Source organism: Scardinius erythrophthalmus, assembly GCF_964197995.2.
Source record: "Scardinius erythrophthalmus genome assembly, chromosome: 17".
Classification (NCBI taxonomy): Eukaryota; Metazoa; Chordata; class Actinopteri; order Cypriniformes; family Leuciscidae; genus Scardinius; species Scardinius erythrophthalmus.
Window position 1 is genome coordinate 26837393 of NC_138237.1, and position 22219 is coordinate 26859611.

Here is a 22219-nt window from a genome sequence, read left to right on the forward strand (position 1 = left end):
GTTTAGTTTACAGCCTCAAACATTGGACCAGCTGTTTGCTTTAGGCAGAGAGAGAACTTAAAGTTTGGGAGTGGTGGAAAGGAAACCACATACAGAGTATTTCTGTATCTGAGAGATATTTTTATAAAACACCATTTCTTGTTTAACACACACTTTAAGAGGAAGAACCACCAAGACTAGTTTGACGATAACTCAGACACCATCCACAACCTGCTTAAGGATATGCGAAAAGCACACCGGGCAACTTTAGACAACCCTTCATCCATTAAGACTAGACAGCATTGGCAGGCAGCTCGGAGGAAAGTACAAAAGGAAATACGGGCCATATAGAATGAGTGGTGGACTCTTTTTCTTTCTTTATATAGCACTGCTAAATGCAACCAAGGTTGCTCATAAAAATAAAAAAGAATAAAATATAAAACATACATAGTAACAAATCTCACACCACAGACACCACATTGAGATTACCTGTTATGAGCGGTCAATGATAAATGCGCCTTGAGCAAGTTCCTGAATACTGATATAGATTTAGCAGATCTAATAGATAGAGGCAGCTCATTCCATAATCTCGGTCCCATAACAGCGAAAGCGCGATCACCTTTATGAAGGTGTTTAGTCCTTGGTACGACAAGAAGTATTTGATTTTCTGAACACAGTGCTCTATGGGGATTATAAGGAATCAAAAGTTTTGCAAGGTACACGGGGGCCTGATTGTTTAGAGATTTGTATACAAACATTAAAATCTTATATTTGACTCTTAGATGAACAGGGAGCCAGTGAGTACAGGGAGATGAACAGGGAGCCAGAGTAATAGATTCATATTTCGTAATCCTCTTTAACAGCCTCGGCGCAGAGATGCCACAATAGAGGGAGTTACAAAAATCGAGACGCGATAGAACAAAAGTATGAATAACTCTTTCGAAATCTACATTAGATAAGAAAGGTTTAGTTTTTACAAGGATTGTAAAAACAAGCACCTACCACCGAATTGATTTGCTTCTACGTTTTTAGGTTATCATCGATTTGGATGCCTAAATTTCATACCGACGTTTTACAGTAAGGCGCCAATGGGCTCGAATCTAAAAGGACCTTGGTAGGGTCATTTGGCTGGCCAAACACAATGATCTCTGTTTTGTCCTCGTTTAACATTGACATTTTTTGCCATCCAGTTTTTAACATTATTTAGGCAAGCTAAAATACAATCCAAAGATTTCGTCGGGTGTCTTAGTGGTAAATACAATTGAGTGTCTTCGGCGAAACAGTGGAATGATACCATGCTTTCTAAAAATGCTACCCAATGGGAGCAAGTACAAAGAAAAAAGTGTTGGAGAGAGAATAGACCCTTGCGGTACACCCCATGGAAGGCGTCTTTTAGTGGAGGTTGAATTTCCATAATTGACTGAAAAATATCTATCACTTACAAAGGACTGAAACCATTTCAAAACTGTACCCTTTAAACCTACTGTGTGTTCAAAGCGAGACATAAGGATATCATGATCAATCATGTCAAGGGCTGCGCTCAAATCCAGCAACACCAGAATAACAGCATCTCCTTTGTCTAGTGCCAAAAAAAATATCATTTAAGACTTTCAGCAGTGCCAACTCTGTGCTATGGGCTGCTTTAAAACCGGATTGAAACGTTTCTACTATAGAATTTTCATTTAAAAATGAAAGTAATTGTTGGAAAACTAGTTTTTCTAACATTTTCGAGACCAAAGGCAGCTGTGCGATAGGTCTATAATTCTTCATATCATCCGGGGCCAGATTTGGCCACTCTTGTGGGCATGAGCCTCTAAGCAGGCTTTTGTTGGTCAAATGCGCTAAACTCACTGATACACAGTCGAAAGCCTGCTTTAACAACCGACTAGGCATCATATCGTTTATACAGCGGGTGGGTTTGCACAATGTCTTGTAGTAGTGATGCAGTAATAGGCTGAAACTCCCTCCACTCTGCAATGTAGGCAGGAGTGTCTGATGGATCAAAAGCCACAAACGGAATCTGGGAACGCTGATCAATGATCTTTTGACTGAAAAAATATAAAAACTCCTCCCACGAAATCCGTGAGGACTTCTGGTGTGTGTTGTTTAACAGATTAATAAAATAATTTATAATCGAAAACAAGAATTTCTGATTACCAGCATTATTCTTAATAATTTTAGAAAAGTAAATATGTTTTGCATCTCTTGCGTCTTTCTGGAATTGGAATAAAGAGTCTCTGGGGTATTCATAGTGGGCTTGCTCTTTTTCCATTTTCTCTCTGCCTGCCAACATTGTCTTCTGATGGAACGAGTCATTTCATTTAACCAGGGATTTACTTTTGATTTATGTTTTTTAAGGGTCTTAACAGAGCAATACAGTCCAAAGTAACAACACAGGTGGATTTTAACAAAGTCCATTGGTTTAAAACGGCGCAGAGAATTAGACATTTGTAGAATCACTTAGTTTCCTTGACCAGCACACAGAGTCATCCAAAAGCACAGGTTGAATGCCAGTCAATGTCTTTAAAGTGACAGGCATATGATCTGAAAAATTTGTCTCACAAACCATTACATCACCAATTTGCAAATTATAAGTTAAAATCAAGTCTAACATATGACCCAGTTTGTGAGTATAGGGCTATTTACCCATTGCACCAAGTCAAACGATTCAATCAGATTTAAGAATTCACTTGAAAGTGTGTCCTTACCACAGCAAATATGCACATTAAAATCACCCAAGAGCAAAAAGCGATCATACTTAGTAGACATTTCGCTCAGCAAATCAGAAAATTCCTGGACAAACATTCTATTTGGTTTCATCCACAATCTCAGTATACCACCAACCTTCCAGGAGGTTCTATCATCTGTCCGTTCCCTTAAGAGCAACAAGTCCCCTGGCGCTGATAACATCCCCGCTGAGCTACTGAAGGAGGGAGGGTACATATGTATGCGCACCCTTTACCAGTACACCACCAAGTCCTGGACTGATGAGAACATCCCACAGCAATGGAGAGATGCAAACATTGTAGTCATTTATAAGAACAAGGGTGGCAAGGCAAAAGTAGGGGCATATCACTCCTTTCTGTTGGTGGTAAGGTCATGGCCAAGGTGCTGCTTCAGAGACTTATTAACAATATCACTGAGTCAGCGCTGCCAGAATCACAGTGTGGGTTTAGAAAGAACAGGAGCACGATCGACATGATCTTCACAGCCCGGCAGCTTCAGGAAAAGTGCCGGGAGCAACATCAGGACATGTTTATGGCCTTTGTCAATCTCTCGAAAGCATTCGATACTGTGCAAAGAGAGCTCTTATGGGATGGCCTCCTGAGGTTTGGCTGTCCCAATAAGTTTGTTAACATTCTTCGCCAATTCCATGATGGGGTGATTGCTCGGGTGACCATAGGTGGACAAGAGTCCGAGCCCTTCCTTGTACGCACAACGAGATTAAAAACAGCAGTGGTGTGGCAATGGACTTCAGATTAGATGGCAACCTCTTTAATATTAGGAGGCTACACGCAACCACAAAAATCTGTAGAGAGCAGGTCCTGGACCTGCAGTATGCAGACGACTGTGCTTTTGTGGCCCATACTCCGTGTGTGAGTGTGTGCGTGCGTTTTGTAAAGCCTCTTCAAACTGTCAGTCCAAATAAGATTTTTGTGCGTATGAGATTGAAACCAGATCAGATTCAGCAAAAAAATCCCATGAAATGCGATTGCATATCTGTTTCGAAATACACTCATTTGTGCTTGTCGAGCGTTGTTGTGTTGAAAATAAGACAACATCTGTATTGCAAACCCCCCATGTTGCAGTTGTTTTTGGTGTATAGCTACCAATGCAACGTCAAGTTCTTCAGAAGTACATGAAAATCACAAGCTGAAGCAGGTTGGATATAAACTTTGCAGAGCAGTGGGCCTCCAGGAGCAGGTTGGAAGACCTACTGTATGCCATAGACTTTCACTGAAGGGGGGACATGGGCCATATTTAGGGATCATAATGTTATAGTGACATTAGGCTCTGGGTTTGCTCTTATGACTTAAACCAGCCACAACACCTTAGAAAATAGAAATTCCCTGCAAAATGGTGTTGAGTTTTACATATTGTAAGTGTCATGTAAAATGCATTAACCTAAATGCCAAAAGCCAACATTCTGGATTCTAGAAATCCAAATAAGACAGCTGGCATATGTCTGTATTAATCATAATTTTTCAGAACTTCTGAAGAACATCTTATCAGAATAAAAGCTTATTCAGAGTATGGACCTTAATTGGAAAATAATGTGCATGTAATCATATCAAGAATGTGTTTGTTCCAATGTGTGCCAGGCACTCAGAGAAGGAAATAAGCAGGCTCAGATGGAGGAGGCTCCACGTGTTCCTGGAGAAACCATCAAGGCTATTGGTAAGGACCTTAACACGTGCGCATTTGTGGTTTAGCATCTTTTTACCTGATGTAACAGTACAGAACCATCATGAAGAATAGCAAGTTAAAAATAATATGAGATAATAAGTTAACATTTAGGTCACAAGGTCAGTGGACAAGGCTTTAAATATTATTGTCGTCCTTTTTAGTTAGTATGGGTTAGATAAGTGGATGGAATTAGTCTTCCACACATATGCACATCAATGGTAGATAACCTTTGTATGCAATGGTGTTTTCACAGTCAAAGACGTCATGTATATTTGTCCATTCTCTGGGGTTGTGAGAGGGACTCTCACCATCACTGATTACAAGCTCTACTTTAAGAGCCTGACACGGGTAAACACACTCTTCTACTTATTTTTACATTATCGAAAGAATATTAATGTTGCCTCATGTCAGTATTCTGGGTCAAAAAATTGTGCTTGAACATTCCACTGAGGACGCACGATATATCGCCCACCATATCGGTATCGGCCGATATATGTTCATTTTTAATGTTATTGTTATCGGCCCCAAAAAAATTGGCCGATATATTAAAGCCGATAATTAATGGATTATTTACTTAAGCTGAGACATGCACTGTGTGCCATGATGGTTTTGAATTGCTTGAAATATGATTGGAATCACTTCAAAAAAGGATAATACAATTAAGTGAAACATGCATAGAACAAGTCTGTCATTTAGGCTACATAAAATTATAATGAGAACATAATTATTGTGTGCTTGGGACATGGATTTTAATGGTGAGACTTTTGTTTTTGTAATACGGCTCTCAAAAATTATATCAGAATTTGTATTTAGATTTATCGGCCAATATATCGGTTATTGGCTTTCAAATATATAGAATTATCGGTTATCGGTAACGTAATATTTTTGCAGTATCGATAAACCAATATCCATGTGACACTGAAGACTGGAGTAACGATGCAGAAAATGTAGCTTTGTATCACAGGAATGAATTACATTTTAATAATATTTCTGTTATACTGTATTTTTGATCAAATAAATGCAGCCTTGGTGGGCATAAGAGACTTGTTTCAAACACATTAAAACATTTTAATTTCTGTTGAGTTACTGTCTCAGTTGATTAAATTAGTGCTTTTATTCCAGAGTGTTCTCAACAAGCACAAATGTTTTGATTGGTTATTAAGGTTGTTTTTTGTGTTTACGAAAGGATTCTCCATTTGTGCTGGATGTGAATCTCGGAGCCGTGAGCAGACTTGAGTCTATCGCTGTTCAGAGTCACGGAGACAACACTCAAGGACTTGAGATAGTCTGCAAGGCAAAGGACAAATCAGTTTTCTTTTTTTTCCACCCTTCATTGGCTCTTGGCCTATGGAAGCTTTTTTCCGCCACTGAATAAAAAATAAAGGTATTTATCTCACAAATCTGACTTTTTTCTCAGAATTGCATGATATAAAGTCACAATTGCGTGTTATAAAGTCAGAATTGTGTGATATAAACTCACAATAGCGAGTTATAAAGTCAGAATTGTGAGATATAAACTCACAATTGCGAGTTATAAAGTCAGAATTGCGAGATATAAACTCGCAATAGCGAGATATAAAGTCAGAATTGCATGATATAAAGTTGCAATTGCGAGAGAAAAAGTCGCAATTACCTTTTTACATTTTTTATTCTGTGTGGAAACAAGCTTCCATACATGACCCCTTCACTTTTCTGTCTTAGCTTAGCTTTTGATTCTCTTGCACACATTTTAAAATTGACCATTTCTTTTCACAGGACCTGAGAAACCCCCGGTTTGCGTACAAGAAGGAGGGACAGAGCGATTTGGAGGTGTTTGAAATAATGTCAAAGTATGCGTTCCCTCTCTCCCACAACCTGGTACGACTTCTTGAAAACACCCACACATGTCATGCGTGTCTGCGTGAAGATGTGCTATACACACCATAGCGCACTAGCTGACGATGTTTCAGTGTGTTTAATGATACACATTCCTTCTCTTCCCTCAGCCTCTCTTTGCCTTTAAATACCGAGAGAAGTTTCCAGAAGATGGCTGGAAGATCTACGACCCAATCGCTGAGTACAAGAGACAGGTAAGAACTGTCATCACCACTCACCATATGCAAAATGTGTAATTATTTTGGTATTGCAGTATGTTCTGATGTCGATATTGTGGGTGATGGCAGGGTCTTCCAAACGAGAGCTGGATCATCAGTAAAGTGAACAGCAGTTATGAGGTGTGTGACACGTATCCTGCTCTGCTGGTCTTGCCTTCAAACGTCACAGAGGACGAACTGAAGAGAGTGGCGGCCTTTAGGGCCAAACGGCGTTTCCCTGTAAGAAGTTTTTATTTATTTATTTTTTTAATCTTGTTTAACAGTTAAGTTTTACTTTACAACGGGCCTTTGTTTGGACAATTGAAATATCCTCTAGCAGCATCTGTATTGTCATCAGTGCTATTATAGTTAACGAAAAATGGGTTTGATTCTCAGTACAGGCATGGTTTGCAGTGTGTGTGTGTGTGTGTGTGTGTGTGTGTTCACTACTCACTGCCTCTAATGTGTGTGCTCTAACTTGGAGGAGTTAAATGCATAGGACAAATTCCGAGTATGGGTTACCATACTTGGCCTTCACATGTCACTTTCACATAAAGCTGTGATATCAAGTGGCTGTAGTTGTATATTTACTTTTTAATAGGCCATCTCATTCAAAAACAACATTATTTATAAATTCAGACCGATTTGCAAATACGGAACACACTCGGAAACGAGAGACGGTATTTATCACGTGAACATCGCCGTAACCAATCATAACGTTATGGAGGCAGTTTTTAACTATGGTTTTAAATATTAAATGCTGTTTTATTTGTTCTGTCGTGACCATCTTCTTAAACGTAATCACATTCCCTCAGGTGCTGTCCTGGATTCACCCTGAGAGTCAGGCCGCTATAGTGCGCTGCAGTCAGCCACAGGTGGGCCCGTCAGACCGCCGCTGCAGGGAGGATGAACGGTACCTTCAGACGATACTCGACGCCAACGCTCAGTCTCACAAGCTCTGCATCTTTGATGCTCGCCAATGCACTGTGGCTGACACCAACAAAGTAAGAAACTGTGTTTTAAAAAACAAATACTACAGCCAGTGTTGGGGGTAATGCGAGTTGCGTAATCAGATTACTTTTTACAAGTAACTTGTTAAGTAACGCATTACTTTGAAATTTACAACAAAATATCGAGTTACTTTTTTAAACAAGTAACGCAAGTTACTTTGTTTTTCCATTTATTGCCTGACATCTGTTCTGTCCCCATGTTGAGAGAAATCGTGATTAAAGTGCAGAGTCGTTGTGTGCGCCGTGTGTAAACATTATGGTTATTGTAGTTCTAGACTAAAGGTGAGCATTTACTCATCTCACTTGCACAAAAACAGATTCAGCAGTCCTCAAAATGAATAAAAACTGTAAAATGCTAACTCAGAATATTACGCAAACCCTGAATAATGGAATGTTCAATTATTAAAAAATAAATAATTCAATTACTAAAAAGCAAACAAACAAGCCTAGCCCAGGTGAGGAAAAATTAACGCAAAAGTAATGTAACATTACTTTCCATAAAAAGTAACTAAGTAATGCAATTAGTTACTTTTGTAGGGAGTAACACAATATTGTAACGCATTAAAAGTAAATTTCCCCAACACTTTTATTCAGGAAGGACACGTTAAATTGATCAAAAGTGACGGTAAAGACATTTATAATGTTACAAAATATTTATATTTCGAATAAATGCTGTTCTTCAAGGAATCCTGAAAAAAAAAAAATCAGTTTCAACAAAAAAATTATTAAGCATCACTACTGTTTTCCACATTGATGATAATAAGGCTATGAAAGAAATTATAGAAAGCTCATAGATTGATGGGCTATGTCAAAACATTACAGCATCATGTGTGATGACCATCTTGTGCCAGCAACAAACCTACTACTGTACCAGATTTTCTGGAATGGCTGATATGTGGCTCCACATTTATAGACCAAAGATGGAGGATATGAGAATGAGAGTTTCTACATCAATGTGGAGCTGAACTTTCTGGAGATCCCCAACATACATGTGATGAGAGAATCCCTGAGGAAACTCAAGGAGGTGGTGTATCCTGCCATCGACCAACAGCACTGGTTCTCATCCGTGGATTCTACGCACTGGCTGGAATACATCAGGGTGAGAATCTGGATTATGTCACTACACCATGTTCGTTTTTGAAGCCATTGATCAAGTCAAGTGGTCATTATATCATAACTTTCATACTCAGGATTTTTCATTGATGTTTCTATTCTGTATGTTTTAAAATATTTCTTTCACTTTAATTTACAAGCAAGCAATTCATTGGCTGATTCTGTAGAGAGGCTTGTTGAAGTATAGCCTGGGAAAATCCAGACAAACTTCCGGCAAATTTAGATTTGCTCTGCAAGTAGTCTGGCAAAGAGCCCATTCAAGCCGATTTCTAATCCATCCAAATCAAGGCACCAATCGGAAACGTTGAGGCGGGCTTTACACGATGACGATCGCTCTGATTGGTTTTAGGTCTATCCAATTGCGCCCAGAGGCATCTGAGCGACGTCCCGTTGGTGAAGCGCATCAACTTTTAAATGCATTATTATATTCAAATTACAAACACATGAGGACAGTCTCCATGAAAGACCCACTGGCAGCTGAACGTGCTACTACATTTCTCTCCGAAACGGTAGGAAATTAAATTAGATTTAATAGAGGATTTTAACTGTGACAAGATGATTGACAGGGCAGTTTACGTGACAGGATGCACGCGACAGATCCGTCCGATAAAGATGACGAAGTAGTATGTCCCAAAGCTTGACTACTTTTTTGCTACACATTCAAAAGTAAATACCTTTTCTTCACAAAAAGAGTACATACTTTTATGGTGTAGTGTAACTTAGGCGAATTGGGACGCAGCATATGGCTTTACACGAGCACCCAGAGGCATTTGAGCGACGTCCGTTGGTGACGCCCCTTTGGAAATGAGTTATTAATGAAGCTTTGCCAGACCATAACTCAGTTACTACTGAGAATGGTTTGGTTTTAATTTTCGAAATTATTTCAAAATCATGCATTACTCTCAATAAAAAAGTACCTAAGTAACGTGTAAGTACCGTTATGTTTATAAGCGCAAGCTACTTGTACATATATATCGTCTGCCACTTTAAATGCTCGAGCAGGGTAGATTCTGATTGGCTGTCAATGTTTTTAATGTTCATCAGCTGGGAAAAAATTTGTTCTGAAAGAGATTCCAACAATATAATTTCTCTGTGAAAAAATAAATAAAAAGTATTTCTTAAAGGGGGGGTGAAATGCTATTTCATGCATACTGAGTTTTTTACACTGTTAAAGAGTTGGATTCCCATGCTAAACATGAACAAAGTTTCAAAAATAAAGTTGTACGTTTGATGGAGTATTTCTGTGGCAAAATGCTCCTTCCGGTTTGTCACAAGTTTCGGAAAGTTTTTTTCGAGTATGGGCATGTGTGACGTCAGATGGGGCGGAATTTCCTTATACGGGTCCTAAGGGCACTTCTCCCGGAAGGGCGCGCGTGCACACGTAGACCAGAGCGAGAGAGCGAAAGCAGTACGCCCATCAAAGCGCTGTGCTCGGCTTTAGGGAAGTATTTGCCGGATTTGCAGATCGTCTAATGCTTAAGGATGGAGCAGTCCCAACGATAAAGGTTCACGGTCGTGCGTTGGAACCGCAGGCGGTGAGTAAAACTGCTTCAAATGTCTGTGTGTTGTTAGCTATCGGCGCGTAAGCACAGCTTTAGCTCCGCCCACACGGCACGCCTCCATCCGCTCGTTTTTTTCCGGAAAGACTCGGTACAGCCTATCTTTCTTTTATAAATATAATAAAACTAAAGACTTTTTGGAGATATGAAGGATGCAATACTACTCTATAGGTACTCAAGATTAACATGAGATTGACTGAAACTGAGTGTTTCACCCCCCCTTTAAAGGTACAACCTCACTGTTTTCTCTGTAGCTCTTGCTAGCAGGTGCGGTTCGCATCGCAGACCGAATCGAGTCGGGAAAGACGTCAGTGGTGGTGCACTGCAGCGATGGCTGGGACCGCACGGCTCAGCTCACCTCTCTGGCCATGCTCATGCTGGACGCGCACTACCGCTCGCTCAGGGGCTTCCAGGTGCTGCTGGAGAAGGAGTGGCTGAGCTTCGGACACCGCTTTGCTTCGGTCAGTAACATTCTGCATATAAGGAAAAACACACTGCATTGAATGTGTCCAAACATCTCACTGTCTGTCTTTCTGTCTGTTAGCGTGTGGGACATGGAGATGGGAATCACGCGAACTCTGAGCGCTCGCCTCTCTTTGTGCAGTTCATCGACTGTGTCTGGCAAATGACACGACAGGTGAGGAAAAAGTGGCAAGTGGAGCTGAGAATAAAATAAAAATGAAACATGTATGATACGACGTTATTATATCAGCCTTTTACAAGTTTTCTCTTTTGTTCTCTCCATAGTTTCCCTCTGCATTTGAATTCAATGAGCTGTTTCTGGTCACGGTGCTTGATCACCTCTACAGCTGCCTGTTTGGGACGTTTCTCTACAACAGCGAGCAAGAGCGAGTCTCGAAGGCAAGAACAGATGCGTGCAACTGTTATGCGCATTAATGTCACTTGGTTTAAGTGCCTGTTTACACCTTGTCACTTTATGCGTTTTCTGTGTCTGGATAGCTGTCAGATCGTGAAAAGACCAGGTGCAAATGCCCTCCGAAATGCTTTCGGATTTAAGTGAAGTTTAAGCTCAAAATACTCCACAGATCATATTATACCATGTTGTAAATGACCATTTTAGAGTGGAAGGGAAAACGTGCTGTTTTCTTGAATGTATCTTTAAATGCAAATGAGCTGCTGCACCCCACCCCGCTTTCCAGAAGAGGGCAGAGCCTCTACAGCTTGTGCGTCAGGTTTTGATTATCAACTATATCGCGGTTACGCTCATGTGACACCGCAGTTCTTCATCATGATGAAAGTTTATTATCTGCATGCGTTTTAAAGCCATATCAGTCCTAACTTCTGATATATGGATATCTGAGCACACACATCCGAAGCATGCGCACAGAAAGCTGGATGTCAGACGGCGAGTCCCGTGAGTATTAAACCAAGTTCTCTTTCACGTCTTATTGCGCTTAAACTGTCAAATACACACAAGGTTTTGTCAAAAACATGTGAGTACCTCTTCAGCAAGCGGATGTGTAAAATCCTTTAAATAAAACTGAAAGTAAGTCACTGATGATAAATAAAATGCAGCTCATATCTGTTGCTTTGGTTAACGTGAACTGTAATTTAAGTGACCAGGTGTAAACAGAGCTAAAGGGCTTAAAGTAATTCTGTCATGATTTACTCACCCTCATGTCATTCCATTCTGTTTGTGCAGGAGGTTTACAGTAAGACCGTTTCTCTATGGTCATATGTGAACAGCCAGCTTGAGGAGTTTACCAACCCGCTGTATGTGAACTACGAGCACCACGTTTTATATCCGGTAGCCAGCCTGAGACATCTAGAGCTTTGGGTCAGTTATTATGTGCGCTGGAATCCTCGCATGAGGCCACAGGTGAGCAGGGGATGCGGAAGATGATGGCTGACCTAATGTTTAATAACTCATCATTCCACATGTGTTTCAGTGGAAGTAGGTGAAAATGTGTTTCGTGAACTTGTTGAACTGTAAAGCCTTACATATGAAATAATAGTAAGAATTTTTTTTTTTTTTTTTTTTATGGAACAGTTTATTGAACCTTTAGACAAAATATTTTTTTAAAGAATTCCATGTGTTTTTTGTGTATCATATTTGATACATCATGCTCAAAGAGGGAGAAAACACCTAATTTGTATTTGCTTAGGCCAAAACTAAGCAAAAATATGCAATTTTGTGCAGTTGCTGATATTTATGTGTAATATTTATATAAATGTGGCCATATATTTATATGGTTAAAAAGTAAGAAGGAATTCTGATTGCTTTTAATGTAAATAAATAAGAATTTGCAGACTATGTACATAAAATGCGTATACATATCAGTAGACACTAGATCACTCAATAATATGTCTTAGTAATATGATATGTAAATCTGGACTAAAGTTGCTTCAGTCCAGTGAGTGTTCATCTTGAAATATTACTAACAATATAAAAGTTATTACGTTTACTATACAAGTAATTAAAGATTTCACAGCAGAAATACGTGTACCACGACCTGAAGATGGACTTTTTTTAGAAATACCCTTTTACTTGATAAAAAAAGTTCAAACTATCAATCAGACAACTCTAATAATTTAGAGGCTTTAGAAGTTTTCATATCAAATTTTATACAGTATGCTTCATAGGGTTTCTTGCATTAAGACAAATCTAAGGATTTCCTTAAAATGTTATTTTATTATTTAAATACATGCCAAAACGTATCTTTTTGACCATCTTTTCTATTGGTTTCCTATATAAACGTGCTACTTTGACACATATTCGCCATTTGATTTACAATGCAGTTAATACTGCCAGTGGATACTTCACATTTGGGAGCAACAAATGAACTTGGTTGCTCAGGTCAGCTGAATTTTAATTGGATAAAGAAAATATATACGAAACATTTGTACAATTGTTTTTATCTCCTGCTTGAACTAAATATAACTATTTTTTGTATAGAGTACAGAGTCCTTTTTTTGCATTTTGATAAAGAAAATATAAAAAGGCAATTTAACAATTATTTATCGATGCATTATTCATTCTTACATTTGACATTTATTTGTATTTATTTATATATACATTTTAATTTGACCTTTTTATTTGTATTATTTGTTTATTATCTTGTAATTTAATTGGAATTTTAATTAATGTAAAAACTTCACATTGAGTGAAACTATTGGCTCTTTTTTACCCCTTGTCTGTCTGTCAGGTTCCTGTTCATCAGAGTCTGAAGGAGTTGTTGGTCCTGAAGTCTGAGTTGCAGAAGAAAGTGGAGGAGCTAAAACGAGATGCAGCTTCATCACATTCTTTCTCCTCTTCTTCAGAGCATGAAGGCATACCCATGCAGACTACCGTCTGAGCATTTGGTCATGAGTGCCATCTAAAGGCCATGAAGCCAAAGGCTAAATCCCGTAGCACTACATTCAACAAACATTTTCCATATAATGAGTTTTCTATGCATAACTTTTTGAAGGGTATTTTTATTGTGTCGCTTGATGAAAAATGAAAATTGCACATTCGGTTGATGATTTTAACATCTGAGCTTCATCAAGGGATGGGTTTCAAGCATAAAAGTTTTTTTTTTTTTTTATATATATCAATTTTTGTAATTAACAATAAAATGTTATCCGGAACAAAAACATACCTGAATATACCAGTGGCTTGGGCAAGAATGTTCTTGCTCTTTTACTGCCTCCAAGAATTACTACTAATTAAAATGTAACATAATTCAGAATCATGCATAATATAAACTTGCTCTGTGGCAGCACATTTATTTTACACATAAACTGCCACCTTCAGATAAACTATTATTATATTAAATGCAATTCAATATTATTATGACATAAGAATTACTAAAAGTTGCCTAATGCATACATATTTTATTGTCTAGATGCATTTGTAATACCATTTTTTTTATTTTGTTTTATATACATTTTTATAATGTCTAATTTGTTATAAGCTTACATTTGTAATTGTGTATATTAATGTTGAACACAGAATTTTGTTGTATGAAGAAAGAAATCTTACAAAAACTGGTGTTATATCTGCTGCTTTTGGTAGTCCATTATATCTAATTTATGATTGATCTATCTGCAAATTTACTTAGACATAATATAGTTACTTAAAAAAAAATTAAAACCTTTTTTTTTAAGCATGGGTTTGAAGTACATGTAAATGCCATTTAAGCTAAATATTTATAATAAAACAAATAATTATTGTCAGTCTTTGTCAAGCTACATTTAATTTTAAAAACAAGTATATCCTTGATGCATGGTTGTGGAGCAATAATATTATTTGATCCACTCAGGGATTCGAGTTTGACTTTAATTTTAAAGTAACTTTACTTTATTTTGATTATATTACCATCTTTCTCTTTATGTAGGCCCTCCTCATATTCATATGGCAGCCAAACTACCCCAATTTCTACTCCTCAACTCAGTATTATCACGCCCTAAACACTGTATAGCATGCAGACTTAAATTGCTGAATACAGTTTCTCTATAGTGCACTGTAGTTCACACTTACACGTGGTTTGTCACAGACCTTTTTAACTTTTGTTGTTTTGACAGCAATTCCCGCCTTGTTTTTAAATAATGGGGCGTGTCTTAGGCTTTTATCCAATGCCGGCGCCCGTCTTATGAATATGTAAGTTCGTTTGACCAATCCACAGTTGTGGAGGCTGTTTTAAATGCGCGCCGGGACTAACCAATCAGGCGGGTCTCGTAGTGAGCTAGCGCGAGGCTGTGTGGTCTTCTATAGAGAGGAAGCGCGAGGCCGTTAGTGTGACTGACTGTGGAGAACAGACGACAGGACAAACATTTAAGAAGGTATCTATAAAACTCTCCATTTTAAACTATTAATTGTTGCCTGATGTTCTTTTTAAAATCTTATTTTAATTATTGAAATCCTTTTTTGTTACACAACGATACTTTATGTATAACTAACCATTTTTTCGTGTATAAACTGATTTACAGTGAAATGTTAACGGTGGTGTGTATTCTGTTTCTTTCTAAACCATTTTGATTTCCTTTAAGGTCCAATAAAACTACCTTTTTTGTCGGTTAAACCGAAGTTGGGTGACGAACGTGCTTTTAAAATGGCTGGCGATATAAAAATTTGCTTCAAACAAAACACGGGTTCATAAATGGCCTGAAAGTCTGTCGTGAAGGGCACCGTGTATCATGGCTGTGTTTGCTGTGTGATAGTTTCATATTATCGCATATTTGCTGGTTAAAGAGAGCATTGAGCTGTTAACAGCAGCCAATGCCAGTCATGGCTGGTTTGACTCTGCCTTTGTTGCAAACGGGTTTGTGCCGGGCGCGAATTTGCGAATCCTACTATGGTGAAGCGTTGGCTCATGAATATTAATTAATTCGATGACGTTGCTACGTAAAATCTCTACAGCGTGACTTGACTTAATATACAACGAACGCCTTCACTATAGTAGGATTCGTTAATTCCCTCAACGCCCACCTAACTGCGTGTACATGGCAACCAATCAATTAGCCATGCGGGGAGAACGTCACTGTGCGTAATTAATATTCATGAATCATGTCTTAAACCTTCACGGTAGTAGGATTCGTGATTTGGCGTGCAGAGTGAAGCTGGTAAAACTTTACAAAAGCTTGCCTCGCGGCACTTTGTGTTTAATGGACGACTTTTAAAATATCGACTTCGACAAGTTACTCGCTAAATCATGACCTCGAAGTGTCTCCTGTGAAAATGGGGGGTGCAAGTCATTGTTCCTCGCCGCTGATAGAGGCCATTTTAATGAATAGCGTCTGATTGAGGAGACGCGGTTAGTCATCCGCTCTCTTCACACAATGCCCGCCTTTAAATTAGTCACGCTTTTAAATGACGCTTATTTGGGAAATAATCAATAATTTGCAGCAATTACATTTAAAAATAAAATTTAGTTTCTGTCATTAATTTGCATTTCACAACATGAAACGTATAAAAATAAACAGTGCTTGACGGGCCTGGCACCTCGGGCGACGTGCGTTCAGAATAAAAGTTATATATTTTCTCCCTAAGGTTACTTTTTATTTTTTTGTTGTTGAATAACTTATAAATCTTTAAAGGCAGACCCACTGTGAGCTGTGAGAGTGGTGATCAATGGTATGCTTCTGTTGAAGCCATCAGCCCACATGAATTCAGTTCAATCATTACCCATGATTCTGCTAAAAAAGTCCTCCAATCAGATAATCGAAACAAACTGCACCAGAAGAACTTTTTAGCACCTGCCCGCTCCCATGAAGCACTGCGGATGACGTTACAGTCAATCTTCCTAAGATTGAGGCCACATGACTTGATGTTAAAAAAAAAAGTGCACCGATAAATAATAAAATAAAAAATACTGCAAAATTCCATTAAATTGTTCATTTAGATTTTTCTGGTTTCTTAAACTGATAGTCTCTTGGGATGACATGTCCCATGGACAATGTTGAATGAAAAGATGCATTTTATGTGCCCTGAAACTGTGGCACCTAATCGTTTGTGGTTCTCTCAGTAACATGCATGCTTTTTTCTTAAATTATCTGTGTACTTTTAGGTTTGTTGATATTTGAGTGACTTCATAATAATGGCGAAGGGTGAACCAGGGAAGCCCAAGGGCAAGATGTCCGCCTATGCCTATTTTGTGAAGACGTGTCGTGAAGAGCACAACAAGAAGAACCCAGGTGTCTCCGTTAACTTCTCAGAATTTTCCAAGAAGTGCTCTGAGAGATGGAAAGTAAGTAGATTATTCCTATCTGTAGGTGTCTATCTCCAGAAATCAATGTAAAATGAATAAAAAGGCTACCGCTAGGATCTTGAACTGTCATTTGTTGCAGACTATGTCACCAAAAGAAAAGACTAAATTTGACGACCTGGCCAAAACGGACAAGGTCCGATATGACCAGGAAATGATGCACTACAATCCAGGAAAGAAAGGTCAGAAGCAGAAGAAGGATCCTAATGCTCCAAGGCGGCCAGCGTATGTTTTCTGTTCTTTATTCCGTCCAGAATTATTTAAAATGAGCTCTAGAAATATGGTCCTTTGTGGTTGTTACATAATTGTTTCTCTGCTTTTTCAGGTCTGGATTTTTCCTGTTCTGTTCAGAGCAGAGGCCTGGTATCAAGGCTCAGTGCCCCAGCCTGGGCATTGGAGATGTAGCCAAGAAACTTGGAGAGATGTGGAACAATCTGTCTGACTCTGAGAAGCAGCCCTTCCTATCCAAGGCCAACAAGCTGAAGGACAAGTATCAGAAGGTGGAGAATGACCTCTCAAATGTTGTCCTTTATACAGTTTGAATAGTGGTTGAAGAATGAATGACTTGGGGCTGCCCCGACTAAAGATTTTTTTTCTAGTTGATTAGTAGCCGTTCATTTAAGCCATTAGTCGACTAATTCCACGTTTATTTGATTACTTAATCATAATAGGCTATATATTACAATATATATTTATGAACGTGTCAGAAAACAGCAAGGAGACATTTTAATTTATTAATAAACTAGTGTTTTCTGAGGCAGTGTCGGCTGAAAGATGTTGACAATGCTGGCTCACCATCTCCACAGTAGTGGATGCGCCTTTAGAGAGAAATGGACCTTTAATATGGGTTACATAATCAAAGTATTTGTATATATTGGTTAATTTAAAAGTAGACATTTCAAACTTACTATAGATATATATTTAAAGACTGTGAGGCAAGTATATTCTGAGTTTTGGTTCATTAGGTGTATTTTAAGTTTCAACTTTCCACTTATGCAAGTGATCACGCCGGCGCCTCCATGTTATGCAGTAAAGCGCACTACACTTCCACACTTTGCATGAACACTTGGATATGGTTCAGATAGCAGTTCACATTTATTTAGGTCAACATAAGAGATCAGCCGAGTAAAGTTGCTACTTGCATGTTTCAAATGAGGAACCATATTTGAGGTCGATGGGCGAACATTTGGATTTCCTGTCCAAAATAGTGTAATTACCACAAGGACCCGCTGTTAACGATCTGTCCCTGTAACTGTGACTTCACCACTTCTTGCGTGACTATTAGGGGCAGTCCTAATGACTATATAAACAGTAATAATGTGAAAGATTTTTTTATATATAAATTTTTAAATGTAATTTTATTCCTGTGATGCAAAGCTGAATTTTCATCAGCCATCCATTATTCCAGTCCTTCTGTGTCACATGATCTTTCAGAAATCATTCTAATATGCTAATTCAAATATTGCTGCTCAACGTATCAACATTAAACAGCTATTAAAGGATTTATTAAATAGACCCCATACCTCTGAACGATAGTGTACGCTAATATTAAACGGCACAACTGCTTTCAACAATGATAATCCTGTCGTTGAGATATGTATATGTGTGTATGTGTTTTAAATTGTTGTAGTTTCACAATATTGCTGTTTTTACTGTATATGATCAAATGCAGCCGTGGCGAGTATAAGAGACCTCTTTCAAAAGCCTAAATCTTACCAACCCCAAACTCCTAAACCGTTGTAATTCTTAATTTCTCATGTCGTAATTTTGCTTTCTCAGGATATGGCGGACTACAAAAGAAAGGGAGAAAAAAGCGGAGGGGCATCATCTGCCAAATCCAAACCCAAGGTTGAAGATGATGACGACGAAGATGAAGACGACGAGGAGGAAGAAGAGGATGATGATGATGATGACGATGACTAAAGAACTTGTTTCCCCCTAATTGAGCAGTAAGTTATTTGTTCGCTGCCAATTAGTTTAAGTCTAAGAGGTCTTGATGTCAAGAAACTTTTCAAGGTCTTGATGTCAAGGCTGCTATACACTGATCACCAGTAGACAAGCCCAATGCATGCAAGCTCTGACTTCAGACAACCAAATTCTCAATGCCGGGTTTGCTGGTGGTCCTGTTACAGCTTGCTATTAAACTGCATTGGCAAAAGCAAAATATTTCCACAGTTCGACAATAAACAAAGTGGTAGCAGTACATACTCTTTTTAAAACTATTTAAAGTGGTGTGTTTCTGTATGGCTGTTGACTTAAAGTTCTTTTCTTTTTTTCTATTCTCCCAGCTTTCAAAATGCACAATTTGTGGATAGATTTAAGGTTTCATTTTTCCGTTCGGCCACATAAGCTTCCTGCGTTGTTGAAAGGTTGTTTGTGATGTGCGGTTATATTATTATTTGTGTAATTTTGAATGATTACATTGATAATTTTATGTGAGGAGAGCCTGTGGGGACATTTTCAGCTTTAACCGGAGGCAAATGATCAAATGCTGGGAAAGCTCTTATTTGCACCTTCAATTGTTACTTTTTTTTTTTCTCTCTCTCTCTGGTTTTTTTATTTTATTTTTTTTATGTATAGGTGACACTGTGATTTGAAATAAACATGGCATTTTTAGATCTCAAATGATTCAAGTGACTTTCTTGTCTGCAAAATGTTCAATGTAGTGTGTAAATACTTGGGGTATTTTGTCAATGTTATCAATAAAGTGATAAATGGTAGTTTCTTTTAAGAGTGCTCATTTAATTTGGATTTGTTGTTTTTCCTCTAACATTATCTGAGTGCAATGACTGCAGTGAACCACTAGATGTCAAAGGGCACCAATTGCAAAAGCTGTGCATTTAACAACCTAGAGAAAGCAAAATCAGTGTGTAATTCGTATGTTAACAAACAGTAAATTAAAAGTACCCAGAAGACCTACTAACAGATTCGTCTAGTCCAGTGGATGTTTTACTGTCCCATGTGGATTTATGAATGGAAGTGCCATTGCTAACCAATGACAATGTGTGTCTAAACTACACTTACTACACCTATTCATACTATAAAATACAATAATTGTTTCCCTTCATAATGGTCGTGAAGTACATGAGTCATTCCACGAAACCGATATGATTTGAGTCCTTCTGACCTTTTTAAGTGTATTTTACCTATTCGGTCATCAATCTGTTTTTAAAAGCTTAAAAGTCTCCTTTAATAAAGTTTAAAAATAATGACATTTATATTAGAAATTATCTTGTTTTTTTTTTTGTTTTTTTTCAGTTGACACCACCTATTTTGTCATGTCCCTCATGGCCTTCTATGAAAGTGTACTTGGGATATGAATAATCAAATTAGAAAAGTCCATACATTTTGCCGTTCCCATGAATATCTATCTGCTTATTTGCTGGTAAATGTTTTTTTTCTAAGTAAATTCATGATTATTCATTAATCACATTTAGTTTCGTACCTCAGTAATCCCTCAACCCCGCTACACATCATTCTCTCCCATAAAAATAATGAACAGATCCTTATGTGACATCAATAACAGGAAGTAACATCATAGAAGTCTTCTGAACAACATTCTGTGCAGACACAGGCAAGTTGCCACCTTTTATAACTATAAGTTATTTAGAATCGTGATATTGTGGTTGTCAAGCTCAATGACTCAACCCCATTACATCAAATAAAGAATTCTTTTACTTGTGAAAATGATCTTTGTTATGTCAACAATATACATGATTTCTTAATATCATGCATGCTATGTGCTCTCCTGTTATTCACTACATGTAGAGCAGTGGCCATTTTCAAGCAAAAAATCTCAACCCCGTTACTTTTTTGCCACCAAGCGCGCGCACATGCAAAGAAACACACAAACACACATCAAAAAAGCACACAAGTTATATGTTTTATTTTGATGACCAATTCAGTCAGTTTATAATGTTCTAATTTATACTGCGTTGTTGTTTTTCCTGCAGTTGAGTTGCAATTGCAATTTATATCTGTTGTTTTTCTTGGTTACATAATGAAATACAGTGCTCATAGAAAATCTTAGTAAATTTGAGTAAAAAATAACTATATGTTAAGCTGTATTTGTCTCTTCAACCCCATTACCATCTTCAACCCTGTTACCCTAGTCTCAACACCGTCACACCTACATTTTTATTAATTATTTTTTTAAGTTTATGAATAAGTAATGTAATGTTTGTTGAACTTAGTCTGTAATGTTCAGAGCAATCATAAGAATACTGATTTTAGTTCAAATTCTGAAGTTACATCTTAGATAAAAAATGATGAGGTTGTAAAATTATATGTAAATGTGACATTTACAATTAATGAATTAGTGTAAGGGACATCTGATTAATAGGAAAATGTTGATTTCATTACAAATATATTTTATAATCATATTCAGAGAACTTCCATAGTGTTCATAACAGGGTTGAAGATTAATAGTGCCCATATCTTAAAATAATGACCAATAATAATAGGGATTTGATGGCTGAGGTGGAAAAATATGTTTTTTAGTTAAATGTGTAATTAATGTTGTGGGGTGTTCAGAAAAGTAATACATATTGGTAAAAAATCCAAAAATCGTACCGGTTTCGTGGAATGACTCACATACTTGTTTGATTTGATCACTTGTTTACTTTTCTAGGGGTAATTGTGAAAGTATCTTGTATAGAAACAGTTTGACCAATTATAAGGCAGGAAATTCCCTGAATGCAGTTCAGCAAGCTGAAAAAATAATCAATTAAAAATGGCAGACAGCATGAGAAATGTTACATTACTATTTCATTCAGTAGCAAGAAGTATCAGTAAGTTGATCAAATGTACATACATTACACATGGTCAATGCAGCTGTATGCAAACTGGGGAAAAGAGTTTATCATGACATGCTGAATTTAAAATTGCAATGCAGTTTATATTCATATAAAATATAAGATAAATTAAATGTGTAAAGGTGTGGTCACATTTACAGTTGCTCTATATACAAAAAACAGTCATTTCAAAAGGAATCGGCACAATCTTATGTTTGTCCAAATGGTGAAATTTCACTCATATTTTTTTTTTTTTTTGGCTGTTCAAGGGATTTCAAATTGGTTTGAAAGTGTTTGTGAACAGTGCTTCATACATCACTACACTGTTGACAATGGACTGCCTTTATTATATATATATATATATGAATGCCCAAAGTCGGCATGAAACGGAAGTTGAGTCTTTTCTTCCCTATTGTGATGTATATCGGAGTAAAACGTCTCTTGTTACTCATTGTGACCCTGGTTCCCTGAGAGGAGGGAACGAGACATTGCGTCATAACTGACGCTAAGGGAGAAACTCCCTTTTTCCTAGAATACTGAAGCCCAATAGAGTGGTGCAGGTATAACATTACTTTGTAG

At 37.7% G+C, this 22219-nt stretch overlaps 2 protein-coding genes across 4 annotated transcripts in view; both read left to right on the plus strand.

Moving 5' to 3' along the window:
* mtmr1b (myotubularin related protein 1b) overlaps nt 1–14319 on the plus strand; it is a 20181-nt gene extending 5862 nt beyond the window's left edge. For both annotated transcript variants that reach the window (XM_081391320.1, XM_081391319.1), the window contains 13 exons: nt 4302–4377; nt 4640–4734; nt 5573–5680; nt 6142–6243; nt 6372–6455; nt 6549–6698; nt 7274–7462; nt 8382–8567; nt 10395–10601; nt 10685–10777; nt 10888–11001; nt 11804–11980; nt 13308–14319. In XM_081391320.1, coding sequence (XP_081247446.1) covers nt 4302–4377; nt 4640–4734; nt 5573–5680; nt 6142–6243; nt 6372–6455; nt 6549–6698; nt 7274–7462; nt 8382–8567; nt 10395–10601; nt 10685–10777; nt 10888–11001; nt 11804–11980; nt 13308–13457 — 1731 coding nt within the window. In that variant the 3' untranslated portion in view covers nt 13458–14319. The remainder of the gene's footprint in view (nt 1–4301; nt 4378–4639; nt 4735–5572; nt 5681–6141; nt 6244–6371; nt 6456–6548; nt 6699–7273; nt 7463–8381; nt 8568–10394; nt 10602–10684; nt 10778–10887; nt 11002–11803; nt 11981–13307) is intronic.
* A 281-nt stretch (nt 14320–14600) lies between these two features.
* hmgb3b (high mobility group box 3b) lies at nt 14601–19570 on the plus strand. 2 transcript variants are annotated; one of them, XM_081391395.1, is made up of 6 exons: nt 14601–14925; nt 16650–16829; nt 16930–17072; nt 17173–17347; nt 18627–18796; nt 19136–19570. In XM_081391395.1, exons 2-5 carry the CDS (start codon nt 16680–16682, stop codon nt 18768–18770), a joined length of 612 nt encoding a protein of 203 aa, XP_081247521.1. In that variant the 5' UTR covers nt 14601–14925; nt 16650–16679; the 3' UTR covers nt 18771–18796; nt 19136–19570. The 2 variants fall into 2 exon arrangements, with proteins under 2 accessions (XP_081247521.1, XP_081247520.1); XM_081391394.1 differs by having other exon boundaries at nt 14765–14925; nt 18627–19570.
* The last annotated feature ends 2649 nt before the right edge of the window (nt 19571–22219 follow it).